A 20,743-nucleotide genomic window follows, 5' to 3' on the forward strand; every position below is an offset into this window, starting at 1 on the left:
TAAAGATGATGTTACAAGACATGAGATATTCACTTAAGACACAAGCTTGCACTTTCTAATCTATGTCACTCAGGTGAGAACCACGGTCAAGGAGACTTCATCTGAAATATTTCCACCAGTTATTTAGAGTAACAATTTACGATGCCCAAGACTATCAATCTATTCCTTGTGAAATCCTTCATTTCTGTAATTTTAGGAAATGCTTCAATTAACCAGAGCCTTCAATTACATGGCTAAGTAGAGAAAATTCAAAATAAATTATTCATGTGAGGGATTACTCTCTTTGTAGACAGGGCTTCATACAGCTAAGGTCTGAACCCTTGACCCTCCATGCCCAGAGACTTACAGGTATCTCTGGGGTGAGTTATTTTAGGTAGGAAAAAAACAAAAAACAAAAAAGCAGGATAGAAATGGTATTCACATTATGATTATCAACATATAGGAAATACATAACTAGGCAAGAACTAGAAAAGAATGACAACTTACTGGGGGAAAATAGTCAATTTTCTCTTTTTCCTGTCCTTCTCCATACACTGCTGTTTGTGATTTTACTGTTTGGAGCTAGTACGTAACTTACATCTCCCATCCTATCAACATCCTCAAGCCAGCACACACAACCAGGACAAAAAAGTTTCCCACATATATACATACGTACACATATATGTATACACACACACCATCTATAAACACACACATATGAAAATGTGATACTTGATACATATATGTATATAAAATATTTTTGTTTTGTTTTTTCTAAGAGAGGGTCTCACTATTGTAGCCTTGGCTATCCTGGAATTCACAGAGAGCCACCTGCCTCTGCCCCCTGGGTCCTGGGGTTTAAAGTGTGCGCCATTAAGCTCAGATACACAAATATGAATTTTTAACTAAATTGAAAAGGGATTGATCAGAGACCTCCTTACTCAGAAGACAACCTTACGGCGCCACTGTTTACATAAAACACAGTGTATAAACTAAGAAGTAACTCCTGAATGGAAACTTCATTATAGCAAATGCATATATTTAAAATACTGTTTATTTGTGATTTAACATTAATTAGCATAACATCTAAGAGCAATATCAGATAACTTTTACACATTTCTCCACAGGACACTGGGTTCACTGGCTCATTCATTATGCCAAAGCAAGTAAATAGAAGCATTAGCAAAAGGTGCAATAGTTTACTGTTGTGTTTAAAAAATATTTATGCACATTGCATTCATTTAGATATATATATTCTTTAAAAGTTATGGAAAAGGATAGTTCACAGGTTACTGTGTCTACATATGTTGTAATACAACAAAAAACGATGTAGAACATGAAACAATCCTCAGATACATAGTTCAGCAACAACATTTCCACTGCGAGATGAACCGACTCCAGTAGTTAGTGAGATCAAACGGCATTTGCAGGCTCTATTTCAAGTTTGCACCACCACAGTCACACAGAACTGGCCCATGCCAACCCCACCCTCCGGGACACCTTCTTACTTTACTGAGTATTGCGGATCATCCATTTACATTGATCTGTGACATCACTTGGGAAAATGGAGAGCACTATATTAAACCTAGGTTTAAATTTGTATTTACAGGAGAAAGTTAAAAGGATTCTTAAGTTTGTAAAAATCAAGAAGTGGTAGTTTTCTTGCTGGTGGGATTAGACCTGCTGCTTTGTTCCAGCACTGTTCTCTAAAAGGGTGGATGTCTTAATCTCTTTAGAACTCAAATATCAACCAAGACATTGATTGTGGCAGAGAAAGAGAATTTTAGAAATTTGGGACTTATTTTCAGTAAATCAAACTATATATTTCACTGTGGACATACATCATTATCAAACTAGACTCTTCCTCCCCATCCTCCCCTTCCCTTTCAGCCTTTTTACTTGGTTACCTTAGGAGATACTCTTCAGCCATCAGCAATACTAAGAGAAAAATACATTATATGGTTCAAATATGAATCTAGACTTTTATATGCCCTTTGGATGCCATGTCCCTGGACTCTTGAATTATACTTGGTACCAAGAAGCCTCAGGTGTGCTCTACTGTTAACTGATTGGCTAGATGCACATGACACCTTATACTGAAGGTATATAAACATTTCCACATACAAAAATTGTTTTTGTCAGAGTTAAACTAAATAACTCATGTTATGTGTACAAAAATCCCCTCTATGAAAAATAAGGGGTTTTCTAAACTAATAAAAAAAGGAAGTTTTTCAAAAATTATAGTTTATTAAAATGACTTTTTTTTGGCAAACAGTTACTTTAGGTGAGAGAATTTAATACTATGAATAAAAATCCAAACAAATCTTTTCTTAAAACATTTAAAAAATTATGTGCCAGTGTATACTAATGCTATAGATTCTTGTAGAACTTTTAGAGCATTCCATTTGTGCCCATTGAAACAATGGGGACCCAAGATATACAGCCAATAACCATGATAAAATTATAGTCTGATTTGCAAGTCAAGCAGCTGCTGAGAAGTGAAAATTCTCACTTGTTCACTGGCAATTTCTTTCTAATAGAAATGATGGAGAAGGCCTGAAGTTACAGACAGGTGTCTGTGAGTGATCAATGACAATAATACTTCACGAGGGTGGAGCCAAGTAAAATTAGCAACTGTTTAAAAGTTCAAAGCCATTTTTGGACATATAAAAAGAGATGAATTTAAAAGTTTTCCATAATGTTTTTCTTTTAGTAAAACCTCTTTCCAGTTTTTTAAGTCCAGTTTGCTACATACCCCCAATCCAATCTACCACTAAATATTAACAATGAACTAAAATGTGGTATTTAATTGTGCAATGTCACATTGTAATATACAAATTACAAAAAGACTACTTAGGCCTCAACTTTCTCCTTTTTTTTGCTCTTTTTGAGAAAAGAAGGTGTGCGGAATTTCTTCTTTTTCTTGGATGGTGACTTGGAAGGTGAGCCATCTGGTGACATGACCTCTTCAGTTCTTTCTGGAGACTTAATGGTGATCTCGATGCTCTCTATGGTCGTGCTCGTAGTTAGCCTGCTGACCCGCTGAGCAAGCTCATCTTCGGCATCGTGCATCTCGTCCTTGCCGTTCATGACAGGCATGTCCATGGAGGTGAAGCTCTTGGAAAACAGCTCGTGGTTTTCTACAAAAGGGGAAGGTTTGGGGGATTATTATTTACACAGTCAACATTTCTGTTTAGTTCTCAAAACTGAGATGTTTTAGCAATGTACTGAAGTATTGCTTTATTTTTAATAAGGACAGATAGTCATTTTAATAACCTACATATTTACTAGCATGAAGCTAATTTTCTTAAATGACATAAAGGGGAAGAGAACACGGATTAAAAACGTCAAAGATAATTGTAGTTTCATGTCAGGTCATTTCATTGTAAATCAAATCATTATAATGAAGATGACAATACATATTTTTCTCTAGTTTGAGGGTCATTGTGACATTTACAGCTGTAAAGAACCTCATGCTATTGATTACAAGATGTATGGCATGATGAGTCAATTCTAATTCCACAAATTCTTTAAATTATGGGTTAGCCCAAGCTGGGCGAAAGTGACTCAATATAAATGACGAATAAAGTAGTATTCCATTTCGTATGTGTGTAACATTTTGGGGAGAATTCAGTAAAACTCTGACAAAGTTACTGTGAACAAGTGTTCCATTTCGTACACGGGCACAATCGACAAGACTCTCACGGTATGAATGAAGGCTGTGGGAATTACATCGAATACCTTCTAATTTTTCAGGGACATTTTGCGGTGACTGAGTCTGAGACTGAATTTGTGAAACAGATGCTGCATCATCTGACAGTGACTCCTGCTCAGCGTCTGTTGAATAAGATGTTCAGTTAAAAGCCATGCAAACAGTACAAGGAAGCTTACGGTTTCAGAGGTTAGTGTGCACATCCAACGCCTGCTCATAGGCCTTCAGCAACGAGCTGAGCATGCTAGCGTTATCCCACATGTCAAAGTACGGCTCTGAGGAGATTAATGTGTTAAAGCTCTGGGCCGTGAATTGTAATTTTTCATACTGGGTTAAAAGAAGCACGGACATATATATATATATGCACTTAGCTCCTGCAAGTGTAGGAAACCACAACTGACACAGCCAGATGGAAAGAGTTACACAGCCTCACAGCGCTGCCACACTCAGGATGCAGAAGAATGGTTCATTGAGTTTCTAAACATTTCCAGTTAGGGATTCTGTTGGAGCAGTATTAGTGAGCTAATGCAGGGACGTAAAAGAAATTACTTACAAAGTTATGTATTAAAGAGTGATGTCTAGAGTATATTTGTTACCTGGCATCGTTAGGCTTTCAAAAATAAAAGATTAAATAGGGACATTTTATAAAATGTAAGAAAGTTTCTATCTTATGTCAGAACAAACAAATTAAATATGCCACTTAGAATAATTTGCTGTAAGTATATTAATGAGTAGGATAAGTTGCTTTTGTGATAAAGGCATGAATATACTGATAAATGGATGGTCCAGATGTCATTAGCCATTAGCTATCAGGTAACGCCCTGGTATTTAACACAGAAACCCCGTCTTGTGTGTGTGTGTGTGTTTGTAGAAAGGGTTACTCTGTGCAGCCCTGATTGTCCCAGAACTCACTCCATTCTGTAGACCAGGCTGGCCTCAAACTCATAAAGATCCACCTGGCCCTGGCTCCCGAGTGCTGGAATTAAAGGTGTGCACTGCCCAGCTACACAGAATTCTTTTGTTATTGGTCTGTTTTGCTTTGGTAGAAATGCTAACTGGGCACTGAAGATGAGCCAACACGGAAGCTCTTACTAGATCAGAGACTCCTAATTTCCACCCTGAGTCCTGTCTGTCCAGATGTCTTTATACATCACTGTCTGTTTTTCAGGGTTAGACCCAGCCCTGAGAACCTGTTAAAAATCACTCTCTCACTCCAGGGAAAAGCAGAGCTATGACTCAATTGCTAAGGCTTTTCCATTAATAGCTTTTTATTTATTTACTTGATCTCCCCATGTAGCCTAGGCTAGTCTTAACCTTACAAACAACCCTCCTGCTTCAGCCTTTGGTGCTGGCATTGCAGGCCTGTGCCTCCATGCATGGCTCTTCACTCAGTTCTTACACAGACTTCCAAAGCCAGGAGACTCAATGCACTACAGCACCCATGAGCCCCAGGAAAGGAAGTTCAAGTTCCCAACAGTGTGTGCTACATGCTGATTCTGAAATGCCTATACTACACCCTGATACCAGGAACAGAGATTTTTTTTTTTTATAAAGCGTTAAAATCATGTACTTGAGAATCTGTGATTAACAATCGACAGACCATGCAATGTTCAAGCAAGACCTGTATTTACTTTGTCTGGAGATCCTTTATTCAAATCCTTGGTTATAAATGTAAGACAACACAGCCCATGTTCAGACTGCTTTCTGCAAGGAACAGGGTTCTCTGTCTTAACACATAGGGTGGTTCTCTGCATTCTAGTCACCTGCAGCTGGACACAGTTACAGCAGATGAGCTACAGTAGAATGCAAGAGCTCTGACTGCCTGTCACCCAGCTCTGGCACTCCCCGGCGCTGACCCCAGACCTAACCCAAGAGGAACTGACCGTCCAGGCCTCGCTGCTTTCTTTCGATTGTCTTCGTGTATTCTTCAAGCTCTCCTTCCGTGAGGTGACTGAATGGGTTAGGAGGAGCAGGTGGGCCCTGATCATCATCTTCAAATTGCATGGTCTTACAAAGAAAAAACCCAACAAACAATGTAGATTCATTATCAAATGCGTTACATATCTTTATCTACCTACACACACACACAGAAATACCCATGTAAATCTTTGTGATTACCAACTTAATAGCAATTGTAAGAAATGACTAAGCAACATGCTTTTTAATTTTTAAACTCATCAGATTATAAACAGAAATACTATATATATGATCCAACTATCTAATCCCTGGGTATATACCTGATGCAGTCAGTCAATATGTAACAGAGATACATGGGAACAGATAAGTGGACAAAGGAAATGTGCCTATACACAAAGGAGTATTATTATTCAGTACAAAGTACAACAACATCAGGTCATTGCAGGACAATGGTTGTAACTGGAGATCATCATGTTAAGCAAAGAGGATGCATATCACCAAGTTGTCTCTCATATGTGAAATCTGGAATGCTGAGGGATACGATAATAGGAAGGGTGGCTATTTGGGAAGTGCACCGGGACTGGGGAGGGGATAAGCAAAAACAATGGGGTGTGAGTATCATCATGTGTGTGAGACATTCCAGAGGCGCTTTGGAATTGTACTCATGGTATGAAATTCCCTCACCTGAAGGAATTTTGTCACAAAGCCATTTTAATAAGGAATAATTTTGAAAAGTCCTATAAGTTCCAAGGTTTTAGACCTTCCTCCAAGGCCTAGGCTCCATCCTGAGGCAACTTTGTACAAGATGAGGGACAGAGGTCTAGTTTCAGTCTTCTGTGTGTGTACGGGTATGCTCAGGGTTACTCGGGCCATTTGGGGTCTTTTGTACTTCCAGGTGAATTTTAGTTTTGCTGGCATTTTTTTTTTTAAATGGCTACAGATATTAAACATTTTTTCGATGTAGTTATTCTGTCCCAGTATACATCGGCTTGCTGTTTGGGTGCTCAGCTTTGGGGTCCTTACTATCTTCCCAATATTAATCACCTGTCAGAGGAATAGCTAGCAAAGGTTTCCTCCCGTCTCTCAGCTTCACACTGTCGTTCCCACTGCTGTGAAGACACTTTAACTTAATCAATTTTCATGTGTCAATCCCTGCTTACTTCTGGACCTATCGGAGTCCGGAGTCCGATCCATAAAGTTGCTGCCCATCTCTCCAAGCCCCCCCCCCCATGCTTGCTTGCTTCCTTTTTAAAATTTATTATTATTATTATTTATTTGGTTTGTTTTTCAACACAGGGTTTTTCTGTGTAGATTTGGAGCTTATCCTGGAACTAGCCCTTGTAGACCAGGCTGGCCTTGAACTCACAGAGATCCGCCTGCCTCTGCCTCCCGAGTCTGGGACTAAAGGCGTCTACCACCACTGCCTGGCTTCCCATACTCAGTATGGTCACAGCAGTGTCAGAACTCCACATTCTGAATTAAGATCTTTGATTCATTTTGCATTGAGTTCTGTGCAGGGTAAGAAGTAGGAACCTTGTTTTAAGTCCTGCACAAGTGGACAGTTTCCCTGACTTTTCTCAATATGATTTTGGCACGTGGTCAAAGAGTCACGTGGATATAGCTGTGTGGGTTTATTTCTAGGTTCTCTACTGTATCCTACTGACTTACATGTAGGGTTTTGTTTCAGGACCGGTTTTTGTTTTGTTTTGTTTTGTTACTATGGCTCTGTAGAATAATTTGGAATTAGGTATCGTAATACTCCTAATCCTCCCTCCTTTTCTCTCTCCCCTTGTGTGTGCATTTACACACACATGTTCAAGTGTCTGCTAAAGACTCATTTACCTGTTTGAGTCTTCTGTGCTTCCAACTGAGTTTCTAGATCATTTTTTTCTCTTTCTGTGAAGAATGTGATTGGATATTTAATGGGGATTGCATTGAATCTATAGATTGGGGTCAGTAAGATAAGGATAATTAATTTCTCCTTTTCCTATTTCCTTTAATTTCTTCTCTTCTTTATTGCGAGTGGAAAGCCTTATCTTGTTCTTGTCTTCAGTCTTTCTCCAGTTGGTATAATGTTAGTGGCAGCTCTATTGTAGGTTGACGTATGAAATGCCTATTCCTAATTTTTCCAGGACTTTTTGTTTTGGTTTGGTTTTTGATAGGGTTTCTTTGTGTATCCCTGTGCTGTCCTGGCTGTAGACCAGGCTGACCTTGAACTTAAAGATCCACCGGCCCCTGCCTCCTAAGTGTTGGGATTAAAGGCATGTGCCACCATGCCTGGCTTTTTCAGGAATTTATCGTGGACATATGCTGAATTTTGTCAAATGCTGTTTTTTGCATCTATTGAGATGAACATGTAATTTGACCTTGCTTTCATTTATGTGCTGTATATCTATTGATTTGCAGATATGAGTCATCCTTGCACTCCTAGAATGAAACCAACTTGATCATGGTATGTGATCTTTTCAATGTGCTCTTGAATTTGATTTGTAAATATTTTATTGAGGGTTTCTGTATCTATGTTCATTAAGAAAACTGGCCTATAGGCTTTCCCCCCATTGTATCTTAATCTGGTTTTGGAGCCAAAGTATTACCGTTTATACAGAATAAGTGAAAGTACCCTTTTCTATTTTATGAGCTAGTAGTTTAAGGAACAATGGTATTCTTCTTCAAGAGTAGGATAGAATCAATGGTGACTATCCCGACCCAGGGTTTTCTTTGTTGGAAGACTGTTAAGTGCTCTGGTCTTGTTTTGAAGGGAGCAGGCAAAAGCCCCTTGGCCTAACCATAGCCATTTTGACTTCAGACTCCACTTTACCTGTAGGGTGAAATAAAGCCCAACTTCCCATGGGGACTGCCCAGAAGCTAACCAGCTTTCTCCCTAGGCACAATCCCCCAAACACAACAAAAAGAACCCTAACAACAAAAATAACAGATGAAGTAATTGGAGGTTCTGTGTCAGTTAACAATGATGGAACAGATAGGGAAAGCTCCGAATCCCTCATCCTGATTGGTGGAAATGTAACGATGACTTGGCACAGGCATGTTTATGGTTTTGTGATTATAAACCCTGCTTGTGTCCCAGCTCAGGGCTGCCAGGAGGAACAGGCTCCTGAGTCCTTGTCCTGCAGTGCTGATTGATCAGCGGCCTGCTTAGGTGGTGATTTTAAAGATTCCAGAACCCGTAAGTGCTGCCTCATTAAAGCAAATGAACATGGCTTTAATGGTTTCTTGTTACTGACCCCTTGAGTTTTTCTTTTTTAAAGTTCTTTGTCCAATTTTGGTAATTCACAAGTATGTAGAAACTTATTAATTTCTTTTATATTTTCCAACTTATTAGAGTATCAGTTTCAGAGTACTACCTAATGATTTTCTGAACTTCACTATCCCACTCTTCAGCTCTAATTTCACTGTTTGGGTTCTTTCTCATTTGTTTCGTATGGCCTCTAGCAGCCATCTCTCTCTATATGCATAGTCCCCATTCTGAGCTACATCACTAAGGTTATTCCCCTTCCGTTTCTTTTGCGTGTGTTTCTGAGGGTCGAGTGAGAAGGTCTGAGGACAGCTATGACAATGTGGCCTGAGCACTGTGCTAATGGGAAAGAAGCTGGGAGCTGTGTGAGAGGGGAGACCCACCTGGTCAATGGCAGACTCAGGAACAGGAACCCTGAAAGCTGATTTATTGACAAACACACAGAAAGCAAGTAAGACATGGCTCCTGGGGATGGGGGCGGATTGGATGAGCCTGTAACCAGGCTCAACTGAGTGTTCACCCGCAGAAGGGCCAGCACTGCTCTAACCTGCGACATGAACCCCCCCCCCCAGCTCTAATCTCTGAGACCGGGGGTCATAATTTATAGCTTCCTACTATATAAATGGCAGTACCTTTTCTCTTACGTGAGAAATAAATAATACTTGATAAGTGATAAAATGGGTCAAGGTTTAAAACTAATAAACCAAGAAAAAGCAGAGAAGCAAAGAGTTTTTCAGATGGGTGCCATGCTAAGCTGTCTAGGCTGTCCTTACACTTGCAATCCTTTCCTGTCCTCCAAAGTTGGAATTACAGTGTGTAGAGCTGGTGCACAACGGTCTATTTAAACACACGGAGGCAAATGCTCGGAGCACCTGGAGGAGCAGTCGGTCTGCCTCTGGGAACTGGGATGGGTGGGACATTTTAACTTTTAGGGTTCTTCTGACTTTTAAATTTTTACTTACAGCAACCTTAGTTTTTTTTTTTTTTTTTGAAAGCTCAGATTTTTTATGTGGCAGTACAATGCCTCAGACTTACAGAAGGAGGCTTGTCTACAACAATTCCTGCGAGCAGCTGAGACTGTGGTCCTGCTGTCTTCAGGTCGTATCGGTTCTGTTCCCGAATCTGAATGGAAATAGTAAGGTCTTAGGGTCACCAAGCACATGACCTCTGTCTTCTCTTTTCCCAAAAGTTATTGTTTGACATCCCCAAGTAAGAGTTTTTAATTTTCACCTCCGTGAAGTAAGGCCCCTTTCACCATCCAAAAAGTACCTGGCACGGATCCCTACCCTCTTGGCTCTGTTTGCTACTGTCTTATGCTGTGAGAGAGCTGCACTTCCCACTAATATGAAGAATTTTAAAGCAGAAATGTGTTGAATATTCCTTCCTCATGGAGCCCGTTCACTGATGACTAGCACAGAGCTGGAGGTACCCGATCAAGCTAAAATTAATGAACTGAACTCTTAGGTTTTCAAACTCCCAGGCTTGTGAACAGATTCTATCCCTAGTGATTGAACCCTGAACAGGATTAAAGATATCTCCTCTGGCCACAGAGCTGTCTCGTACCTTATTTCTCTTTTCCAGCACCTCAGTTGGGTTGGTGTTTAAAGGGACAAACTGATTGGGATCTTCAATTTTGATAGGTGTTCCACTACTAACTTTAGAGGAGTCCTCTGCTTTCATCCACTAAAGAATAAAGAATAAAATCATTACTAGAGTGAAGCTTTGTGTGAAAGAAATATAGATACCAAGTAGTTGAGTAGAGTCTCCAGGGGGCATATTTTACTAAGCAGTATCTTGGTAGCTAACTCCTACCTCATGCGAGTCAGAGAAGCCTCCCCAAACATTCACTTTAGAGGAAGCAAACGCCATTACAGTGCACAGGGGTAACTCATTACACTCCTGATTAAAGCTCTCTCCTTCTGACAACTTAAAGCAGGATGTGGAAACTACGACAGACAGACAGACAGACAGACAGACAGACAGACAGCATGACTGTGCATTAACTGGCATCTGGAATTCTGTCTCCTGCACTGAATCTCATCAGGTGACAACAGCCAAGAAGTCATAGAAAAACTCAAGGAATGTCTTTAATGTACAATCTTTTAGATTTTTGCCTTTTAGTTTTGGCTTGAATTGGGTCAAGACTTGAACTAGGATACTTTAGGGGGTAATCTAAAGCGTGTAGCATAATGGGAACCACGGGATTTGGAGGACCCTCTAGAATTCCTCTCCTCACTCTACACTCTATTTAACCCTGAGAGAAGGCTAAGTAAGATCAGTTGTGAGTGACTGACAATCTCTGATTATTAAATCAATTCTGGGAGACTTAGAGTTTAATTATGTATCTTCCTGGAGATAACTGAATTAGAAAATTAGAATTAAATATCAAAACATTTCTATATTGAATGTTACTTATTTATATGACAGTTGAACTAATTTTAAATAGCTAAGGATTGTTTGGTGGATCTGGGTGTTGGGGTGCACACCTTTAAGTAATCTTAGCACTCAGAAGGCAGAGTGGGCAGGTCTTTTGAGTTCCAGGCCAGCCAGGGCTACACAGTAAGACCTTCTCTCTTCATCCAACCCCAAATAAGTCTGGTGGTATGTACTTCAAAACCAAGCCAAGTCTGAACCAAAAGATTTAAAGCAGATAAAATAACTCAATCTCCGTCTACAAGGTCATGCTGAGAGATGACTATGTACTGTATACTGTCTCGTGACTGTGGCACAATGTGGTGGTGTTAGAAGTGCTCAGTTTCAATGCCCTGAGCAACAGCAGTGTCATGTAGTGGGTTAAGAAGAAGATTCACGGCACTACTGTCATCCAAACCCTGATTTAACCATAAAGAAGCAGTTAGCTGGGGCGGGGAGGTGGCTCAGCAGGTAAGAGCTCCGATGCTCTTCCAGAGGACCTGGGCTCCAGCAACCCCATGGTGGCTCACAAACCATCTCTAGCAGTATCTGATGCTCTCTTCTGACATATACATAAAACAAATAAATCTTAAAAAACAGAACAAAAGCACAAGGATATGTATGTATGAAAACGTCTATGAAATACATCACTTTGTGTACTGACCTAAAACACATAAATAGTATTAAAAAAGAAACACTTAACTGCTTTTCTTATCTAAGAAAAGGAGAAGAAAGAGTATTCACTTTGCATATATGAGGCTTAGAACAGAGCCTTAAATTTAATACCTGGTAAATGACAGTGGTATTACTGTTACAACACATCCTACTTCCCTACACTCAGATGTGGGCCATTCATGAGCATTAGGTAAAACACCCTGGGAAGGCGATCTGTGCAGAGGGCGCCTACTGTGATTTTGGTCCTGGGACTGGTTTCCCCATTCCGAGACCCCTCTGGCACATTCACTTTCATGTACGTATTTGGGGAGTTCAGCCATCTTGTTTTTTCACGCTGCTGCCTCTGGGCCATGAACTTGAGAGGAGAGAGTGGCACAGCGTCGTCCTCAAAGGAGAAGGCGGTCACAGTGGCTGGGATCTCCACATCACTCTTGTGCCGGGGCTTCTCTCGAACGAGAGGATGCCTGTATGCATAGCCTGTTCGGTAGCCCTGTGAGGGAAAAGCCACACCGAATCAAACAAACCTGTCCCAACAAAGCGCTGGGAGGAGGCTACACCTTTAAAAAGCGATTCACAGTCCCCGTTGAAAAACAGGAAGGAAAGTAAACTGCACACAGCCTCCATGTAACACTGGAGGTGAAATTAAGCCCATTTTAATCTATGTTTCAAACTGACCATAGCTATTATTCCACCTGACAGAGCTAACGTCTACCCTGATGGTCAGAAATATTTCCTGCCATGAAACTGGTTTTGGGAAACTAGAGCTTGAGTCTTTCTTCCTAGGACTAAAGACACCCTGCCTCCTGACTCTGCACTGAAGACAGTAAACATTCTAAGACGGTACCTGCTAAGCCATGTTCTTCTGTATGTATGTTTCTCTTATTGGTTGACAAGTAAAACACTGATTGGTCAGTAGCCAAGCAGGAAGTATAGGCGGGACTATGTGACACAGAGCATTGTGGGGAGAAGAGGCAGAGACAGACCATCAGGGATGCCATGTAGCTGTTGGGAAGATAGGACAAGCTGGGCGTTCTCTGATAAGATAAGACCATGTAGAAATGCATAGATTAATAGTTATGTGTTAATAATTAAGAGAGAGCTAGCCAGTAAGAAGCCTGAGCCATCAGCCAAAGAGTTTCTAATTAATATACGCCTCTGTGTATTTATTTGGGATCAAACCTCCGCCTACAGGAAGGAAGGGACAAACGCTCCTGAGTATTGTTTGGTGGGACTGTAAATCAATACATTCACCGTCAAAAGCAGCATGGAGACCCCCCCCCCCCACACACACACCAGACGAGAACCACTGCATGGTCCAGGGGCCTCACTACGTAACTAAGACCGGGGCCAACCTCTCCATCAGCCAGTGGATGAGTGCATAAAGAAAATGTGCAGGAACTCTAACAGTGGTTTCCTTGGGAAGGGACAACTTTTCTGTTGTGTAGGCTTCTGTAACCCTCTGAGCTCTATGAATTCATCTCAATAAAACACACATACGCCTTTCTCTCTTCTCCCGCTGTCCTGTCAGCTGGTCTTGCTTGGGGGCTGTCCCGCACCTAAGGCGGGGAGATGGTGGTCTCAAAGAAGATGAAAAAGTCTCTGGAGTCCAGCAACTCTAGGCTCTCACTTGTTACGAAAAGTGCAAAGTACATACTGGGATACAAACAGACTCTGATGATGATCAGACAGGGCAAAGAGGAATTGGTTATCCTCCCCAACAACTGCCCGGCTTTGAGGAAATCCGAAATAGAACACTGCCATGTTGGCCAAAACTGGTGTTCATCCCTACAGGGGCACAGCGATTCTGATGTTATTCTAATACTATCAGCACACCAGAACAGACTGGGGAAAAGTAATCCAGGAAGGTTTTCCTTTAATAAAACTTTATCAGAACTCCTTTTGAAAACAAACACCACACATAAAATGTGGGGTAAAAAAGTAAGGAAAACTTGGAATATGCATAATGGAATGCTACACACACACACACACACACACACACGCACGCACGCACGCGCACACACACACACCACACACACACACACACACCACACACACACCACACACACCACACACACACACCACACACACCACACACACACACGCACATTTCACACACCACACACACCACACACACACACGCACGCACGCACGCATGCACGCACGCGCACACACACACACACACACACACACACACACACACACACACACACACACCCTTCTAAAGGAAGGGACATTTTGGCATTAGTGGTAATATGGTTGAACTTGAACAACATTATGGCAACTGAAATAAGTCCAGCATCAAAAAACAAATACCATATGGACACACATTTGCAATCTAAAAAAGTTGAATTCATAGATGCTATTAAAATGGTGGTTACCAGAGGCTAGAGGTAGAAAGAAATTGATCCAAGAATACAACCTTCAATTATGCAGGAGGATTCAATTCACTGGCGTGTCTTCCAGAGGACACGGGTTCAAGTCTCAGTACTTACACCTCACAAGTGTACCTCCAGTACCAGGGCATCCAGTGCTCTCTTCTGGCCTCCACAGGAACCAGGCACAGGCATCACACACAGACATGCATGCAGGTAAAACACCCACGCACGTAAAGAATTTTAAAAAGGAATAAACTATATAATGTAGTGACTTAATCACTGTGTTCATGGGGGAAAGGAAAACATCTGTCTATCTCACTGTCTGGCTCTTAAAAAATGAGGCGAAATTACACTGCGGTGCCTTTGCAGGCTCAACTCTGGTCATGAAGAAGTTAGAAATACGCTCTAAAGCCAAAGGGAGACGAATGAACTGCTCTTGGATTCACAGACGTGAAACTCAAGTCTAGGCTCACGTCACCTACCAAATTGTCCAGAGTCCTCATCAGTCCTTCAAACTCAATCTCGCCAATCTTCCACTTCTGATGGGAACCCATGTTCACACCACCTCCTCCAGACATGGCTACACCGTGGGTGAAGGCTTTGTACTTCTGAAGATCCAGTATGAGCAGGTTGTCCACTCCCCCGGCCCCTGCTATTGCCCGCACCTGTGATGAGCGGTGAGATACAGACACACAAACTGTGAAGGCAGTGAGTAACAAGAACCGTACTTTCCAAAGCCGCCATTTCAGTCTGGCACCAGCTCACACCGCGTCAGCTGCGGATAGCAAGAGACAAGCTCCCACCCGTCTGGAACAATGCCTCCCGGGACTCCCACACTGCTGACGGGAAGTGCAAAGGGAGCCACATGTTTAACACACTTCAGCTAACTGAGCTCTCTTGCCTAATTTGAATTTCTTGAACACTTTGCCATGGCTACCTAGGTAATATTTCTGTGGAAGGTGTACGTGAGAAGGAATGTGGAGATGTGGTTGGTGGTTCATACTTCAGGACATTTAAGCAGAAGGTGACACCTGTCTCCCTGGTGAAGATTCTCACAGCCCACTTGAGAGGGATCTTAAGGGCAAAAGAGAAGCTGCTCAAGACAGCTTAAGAGTTAGGAGACAAACACTGAGCCTGGCAGCTCATTCCTGAGGTTTTAACGTTAGCAGGCTACGGCAGGAGGGCATCAAGTCCGAGGCTAGCGTTGGCTACACTGAGAGATTGTCTCCTCAAGTTAATGGAAACAGGTTTTTTTCCTTTTTTTTCTGGACCTTGAAATAAATGAAAATAGCTGTTACTCACTTCACGAGAATTTGCTTGACTTTAGAGTATTAGAGCTTTTGCTCTAATAAACATGCAGTGTATTTAATAGAAGTGGAACTTCTATTAAAAGACAGAACAAAAACAAGTCAATAGGACTTCAAAAATAAACAGAAACCCAACTAAACTGGCAAGTGTAAGGCAATAGGAAAGAAGGAACAACTGGCTCCTACCTGAATCTCACAGGCCATCTGCACATTAAAGATGTAATGGAAAGCCTCCTCAAGGGTCTCTCCGAGCGCCACCACTCCATGGTTCCTCAGCACCAGTACCTAAAGCAGAGCCCAAAGCAGTGTCTTAACTGCACAGCTCACACACAGGGCTCTTACCACGAGCAGCAGCAACAACAAAAGCCCCTTAGGTACTGACTACTACATACCTTACAGCTTGGACCCAGAACTTTCTGAAGTTCAATTCTTTCCTCCTCTTCATCAAGTGACCCCTGGTAGTCATAGTAGGCTACCTCTCCCAGGATAAGAGACTCTTGGGAAATTGGAAGGATCCCACACTTCATGGAGGACACCTATTGATTGGGTCCAAGATTACACATTTTGTTATTACACACATTCACTGGAATATGATTCTTTAGGTAGTCTGGGAAACATTGGGAGATGTATAGTGCTTATCACTATAGTGCAGCCCACCTCCCACTAATTCTTTACTTATTCTAGAAAGAAGGGGGGGTATGGAATTAAAGGGATACAACACAATTCACATGCATGTCAAATATTATGAAAGATGTTCTCCCCTCAAATCCATATTGACCCAATTATTAAATTGCTTAGCAGTCAAGTTTTTTCATTGTTTATTTTATTTTATGTGCACAGACTTTTGCCTGTATGTGTTCTATGTGAAGGTTGAGGTACAGACAGTGTGAGCTGCCATGTGGGTGCTGGGATTTGAACCCAGGTCCTCTGAAAGAGCAGCCAGTGCTTCCACCCCTGAGTCATCTCTCCAGCCCTAAACTGCTTAGACTTTAATCCACACTTATTTCTGCAAGTGTTTCCTAGAGTGGAAGCATTGGGCTCCAAGAGCCTTTTGCTTTCTGAGAATGCAGAGTCTACAGGTGTGACAGAGGTCAGCAGGTGTGACAGAGGTCAGCAAGTGTGACAGGGGTCAGCAGGTGTGACAGGGGTCAGCAGGTGTGACAGAGGAGAGGTCAGCAGGTGTGACAGAGGTCAGCAGGTGTGACAGAGGACAGAGGTCAGCAGGTGTGACAGAGGACAGAGGTCAGCAGGTGTGACAGGGGTCAGCAAGTGTGACAGGGGTCAGCAGGTGTGACAGAGGACAGCAGGTGTGACAGAGGACAGAGGTCAGCAGGTGTGACAGGGGTCTGCAGGTGTGACAGAGGTCAGCAGGTGTGACAGAGGTCAGCAGGTGTGACAGAGGACAGAGGTCAGCAGGTGTGACAGAGGACAGAGGTCAGCAGGTATGACAGAGGTCAACAGGTGTGACAGAGGACAGAGGTCAGCAGGTATGACAGAGGTCAGCAGGTGTGACAGAGGTCAGCAGGTGTGACAGAGGACAGAGGTCAGCAGGTGTGACAGAGGTCAGCAGGTGTGACAGAGGACAGAGGTCAGCAGGTGTGACAGAGGTCAGCAGGTGTGACAGAGGTCAGCAGGTGTGACAGAGGACAGAGGTCAGCAGGTATGACAGAGGTCAGCAGGTGTGACAGAGGACAGAGACCAGCAAGTGTGACAGAGGACAGAGGTCAGCAGGTGTGACAGAGTCAGCAGGTATGACAGAAGACACATCATGAAGCACCATGTTGGCATAATCAGGAATCAGAACTTTCTGTAGTCATTCTGGGATTGCACATGGCTGACTTACAGCTGCAGTAGCAAGGGTATGAATGTGTATCACACACTTCACATCAGGACGTGTTGAATAGATTGCAGCATGGGGACTGAATCCTGTATGGTCAATCTCCAAATTAGTACTTCCCTGGTCCACCACTTCCCCTACTATATTGACCTTTACCTGAAAAAAAATCAGAAAGATATAATTACTTGGTACATACATTCCAAATTTCATCAACACCCCACAGCTAACCCAGGGAGTGGCGAGTTTGCCCAGAAAGTGTTTTAGATGTTACAGTTCTCCGTTTCAACACACAGAACTCCCCACATAGAATAAAGAAGGCCAGAAACAATTTGTGGGGGAAAAAAAGGGTACAGCTTTGCTCTCATAAAATATTATTTCTAAAACAACCACTCTGTAGCAAACGTGAGGATTTAGCTAAGAGCGGCACAGACTCCAGGACACTGGTGAGGAGGCTCTGCGCCTGAGGTTTGGACAAAGGTTAGCATTTGCTGCAACTGCCTAGAAATGTGTCACTGCTAACATGGCAGCACCAGCGCTAGCGTAATTCAGCCGCTTCTATGCCCATGGCAGCAGCTAGGCGTGCAGTCACAGAGAAAGAAAACACCACAGAGGCCTTCACACCAACTCAACTGTTTAAACTGAACTATAGACTATATTTTACCCTTGTTTGGAAAGCTTTTTCCATGCATACAATATTTTAAAGATTTTATTTAAAAAATAAGCAGGGCCAGGTGTGCTGGCACACACCTTTAATGTCACACTTGGCAGGCAGGGCTCTGTGAGTTTGAGACCAGCCAGCCCTACCTAGTAAAACCCATCTCAAAAAAAAAAAAAAAGCAGGTAAAGCAATTCCAATTCAATTTATTAATATTGTCAACCACCCTATTTATCTTGAACTGTAAATTTTTTCTTAGAAACAAGAGTACCCAGAAAAAATAACAGAGGAATGGGAACAATACCAAAGTGGAGGCTGTAGCTTCAGAAAAAGAGAGGCCTCTGGGGATTATTATAATGTGGTCTTGCTCCTTACTTATTCGAACCTGGAAGAAAGAAAAGACAGGACTTACTGAGACACGCCTACTTACAGCATAAACATGGCTAGGATTCTGTTTCGGCTGAGCTGGGGTCGCGGTGGGAAACGCCTTCTCCTGTGAAGGAGCTGAGGTAGAGATTGGGTGGGGAAACAAGGAATGGCTAGAACAAACAGGACTGTCTGCCTACCATCTCCATCACAGTAGTTCAGTGGATTTTATTCCAAACGTGTCACCTTCCAAATGTGGCAAAGTGAAAACATGGCCGCACACAGGAAAGCACATTTGCTTGTTTGTTTGTTTGTGGTTGTATTAGCTGACAAAGCATTACCTTTCATTGTGGCATTTTTCCAACAGAATTGGGTTTTATTCTTTCTCCTCCTTCTTCCTGCCCAGCCACTCCCTCCCGGGACCTCTTTTCTACTTTCAAGTCACTTATGACTCAGTCTCAGAAAGACAAGCATCTGATACTTTCTCACACGTGGGTCCTAACCTCCAGTGCTTGTCTGTATGCAAATAAGGAAAAGTGTATTTAAAGATTAGAAGCACCAGGAGGAAACCTTCCTGTCTCCTGCTTCCCCTGCCCTAGGGCGTCTCAGCCGCAGGTCATGGAAGGGATGTTCCTGTGCAGGTTCTACAGCTAGACTGCAAAGGAAGTCAGAGGAGAGAGAGGGAGAGAGAGAGAGAGAGAGAGAGAGAGAGAGAGAGAGAGAGAGAGAGAGAGAGAGAGAGAGAGAGAGAGAGGGAGAGGGAGGGAGGGAAGTTAGTCTCTTCCTTGGAGTTGAAGCTTAATTTATCATCAAGTCTGGTAACTGGACTTCCCACTAAAGATGAGAGGTCACAGTTGGCATCTAGTGGAAATTTTAGAAAGAGAAACCAAAAGTAAAGAACTCACTGAGATGTACGTATTTGCCAGGTGTGCCCATCCAAACAAATCTGTAAGTCTGTACAGACTGGCCAGTTTGCAACGAGTAAGCTTTTCTCCCTTCACATATGAGGATGTATCTGCACCAGGAAGGTCATTAATAGGTGTGACCATGCCAAGACCTAAGTGGGAAAAAAAGTGCAAGAGATCTGAGTCAAATGATTCTTTAACCTAGTAATTAGATCCCAGCAAGTAGTCTATTCGTTGCGAATTTCAACTTTGCAAACAACCACCTGGAATTTATCAGCGCCTACAACAGTTTCAGTTCAACCTCCTTCCAGACAAGTGTACTGCGAGCAAAAGTAGGAGAGAGTGACTGCAAGTGACATCACTGATTACCCTAAAGGTAAAATGCTACCGAGAAACACAGCCGTGTCTTAACTCATAATGAAGACACCAACAGAAAGAAGTCTAATATCACTTTTGACATGTTCAAATATGGGAGCACCTAAAATGGAAAAAAATGCAAGTACATAATTGCCTGGCTTCGGCCTTTTTCTAACCAAGCCCACTGTCACCAAGTTGGTGTCCAGTTTCCCCTTCTGCTCACTGCTACCTCGCAGTGCACCCTCCCCCTTCCCAGCCTTTGTCCCCAGGCCCCTGCGTGACTCCTGGCTTCCTTTCCTCCTGCTTCTAAGTTCCCCTCTCCCACCTTCCCCGAGCTCAGCTTCTGTTATGCTCCTGCCTTACTTTACTTTTCTCCATGAAAGCATCTTATACTCCCTTCAGTATTATTTTGTGAGGCCCTCTCCATCTCTGAGCAGGTACCTCCTCCTCCGTTCTGCTATTTCTAATGGCCTGTGACAGAGTAACATACAAAATCTAGAGTCCAAAAGTGATTTTACTTTCTCTTACTTTTCGTCCTTTCTTCTCTTTATGCTTCTACAGTCGACAACAATACAATTTGTACAAGCTCAATTCTTGGCAATCTTTACTCCTTTTTATTATTTATTTTATTTTTCTTAGACAGGGTCTTACTATGTAGCCCTGGCTGTCCTGGAACTGGAGATGTAGACCAGGCTGGCTTTAAACTCACAGAGGTCATGTGCCTCTGCCTCCTGAGTGCTGGGGTTAAATGCATGTGCCACCACACCCAGCTAAAACACTTTAATTTTTAATAAAATTTTATAGTCACCATTATTGTATTCTTCGCTCGTTCCCTTCCAAAGTGAATTTGGTTTTTTCATACCACCACAAAAAAAATCTTCCAAACTGGTCCATTTCCACTTCCTGACTTCTAAAGACGGCTGGGATATGGCTTTGCCATGCTTTGACATCTACAGCCCCAAGTGCGTGCTTCTCTGTGTCCGTCTGCCAAGA

General features: G+C 42.4%; 1 protein-coding gene across 4 annotated transcripts in view; it reads right to left on the reverse strand.

The window, feature by feature from the left end:
• Positions 1–1,015: 1,015 nt before the first annotated feature.
• Add3 (adducin 3) overlaps positions 1,016–20,743 on the reverse strand; it is a 112,598-nt gene continuing 92,870 nt past the window's right edge. For 3 of the 4 annotated variants that reach the window (XM_051200007.1, XM_051200004.1, XM_051200005.1), the window contains exons 4-15: positions 19,394–19,545; positions 18,427–18,507; positions 17,474–17,623; positions 16,023–16,166; positions 15,817–15,915; positions 14,806–14,988; positions 12,181–12,438; positions 10,425–10,544; positions 9,897–9,983; positions 5,575–5,698; positions 3,721–3,816; positions 1,016–3,119 (exon numbers count right to left, since the gene is read on the reverse strand). In XM_051200007.1, the coding sequence (XP_051055964.1) occupies positions 2,833–3,119; positions 3,721–3,816; positions 5,575–5,698; positions 9,897–9,983; positions 10,425–10,544; positions 12,181–12,438; positions 14,806–14,988; positions 15,817–15,915; positions 16,023–16,166; positions 17,474–17,623; positions 18,427–18,507; positions 19,394–19,545 (1,781 nt within the window). In that variant the 3' untranslated portion in view covers positions 1,016–2,832. The remainder of the gene's footprint in view (positions 3,120–3,720; positions 3,817–5,574; positions 5,699–9,896; positions 9,984–10,424; positions 10,545–12,180; positions 12,439–14,805; positions 14,989–15,816; positions 15,916–16,022; positions 16,167–17,473; positions 17,624–18,426; positions 18,508–19,393; positions 19,546–20,743) is intronic. The other variant, XM_051200008.1, reaches the window with a different exon arrangement.

This window comes from Phodopus roborovskii, unplaced genomic scaffold, assembly GCF_943737965.1.
Source record: "Phodopus roborovskii unplaced genomic scaffold, PHOROB, whole genome shotgun sequence".
Lineage (NCBI taxonomy): Eukaryota > Metazoa > Chordata > Mammalia > Rodentia > Cricetidae > Phodopus > Phodopus roborovskii.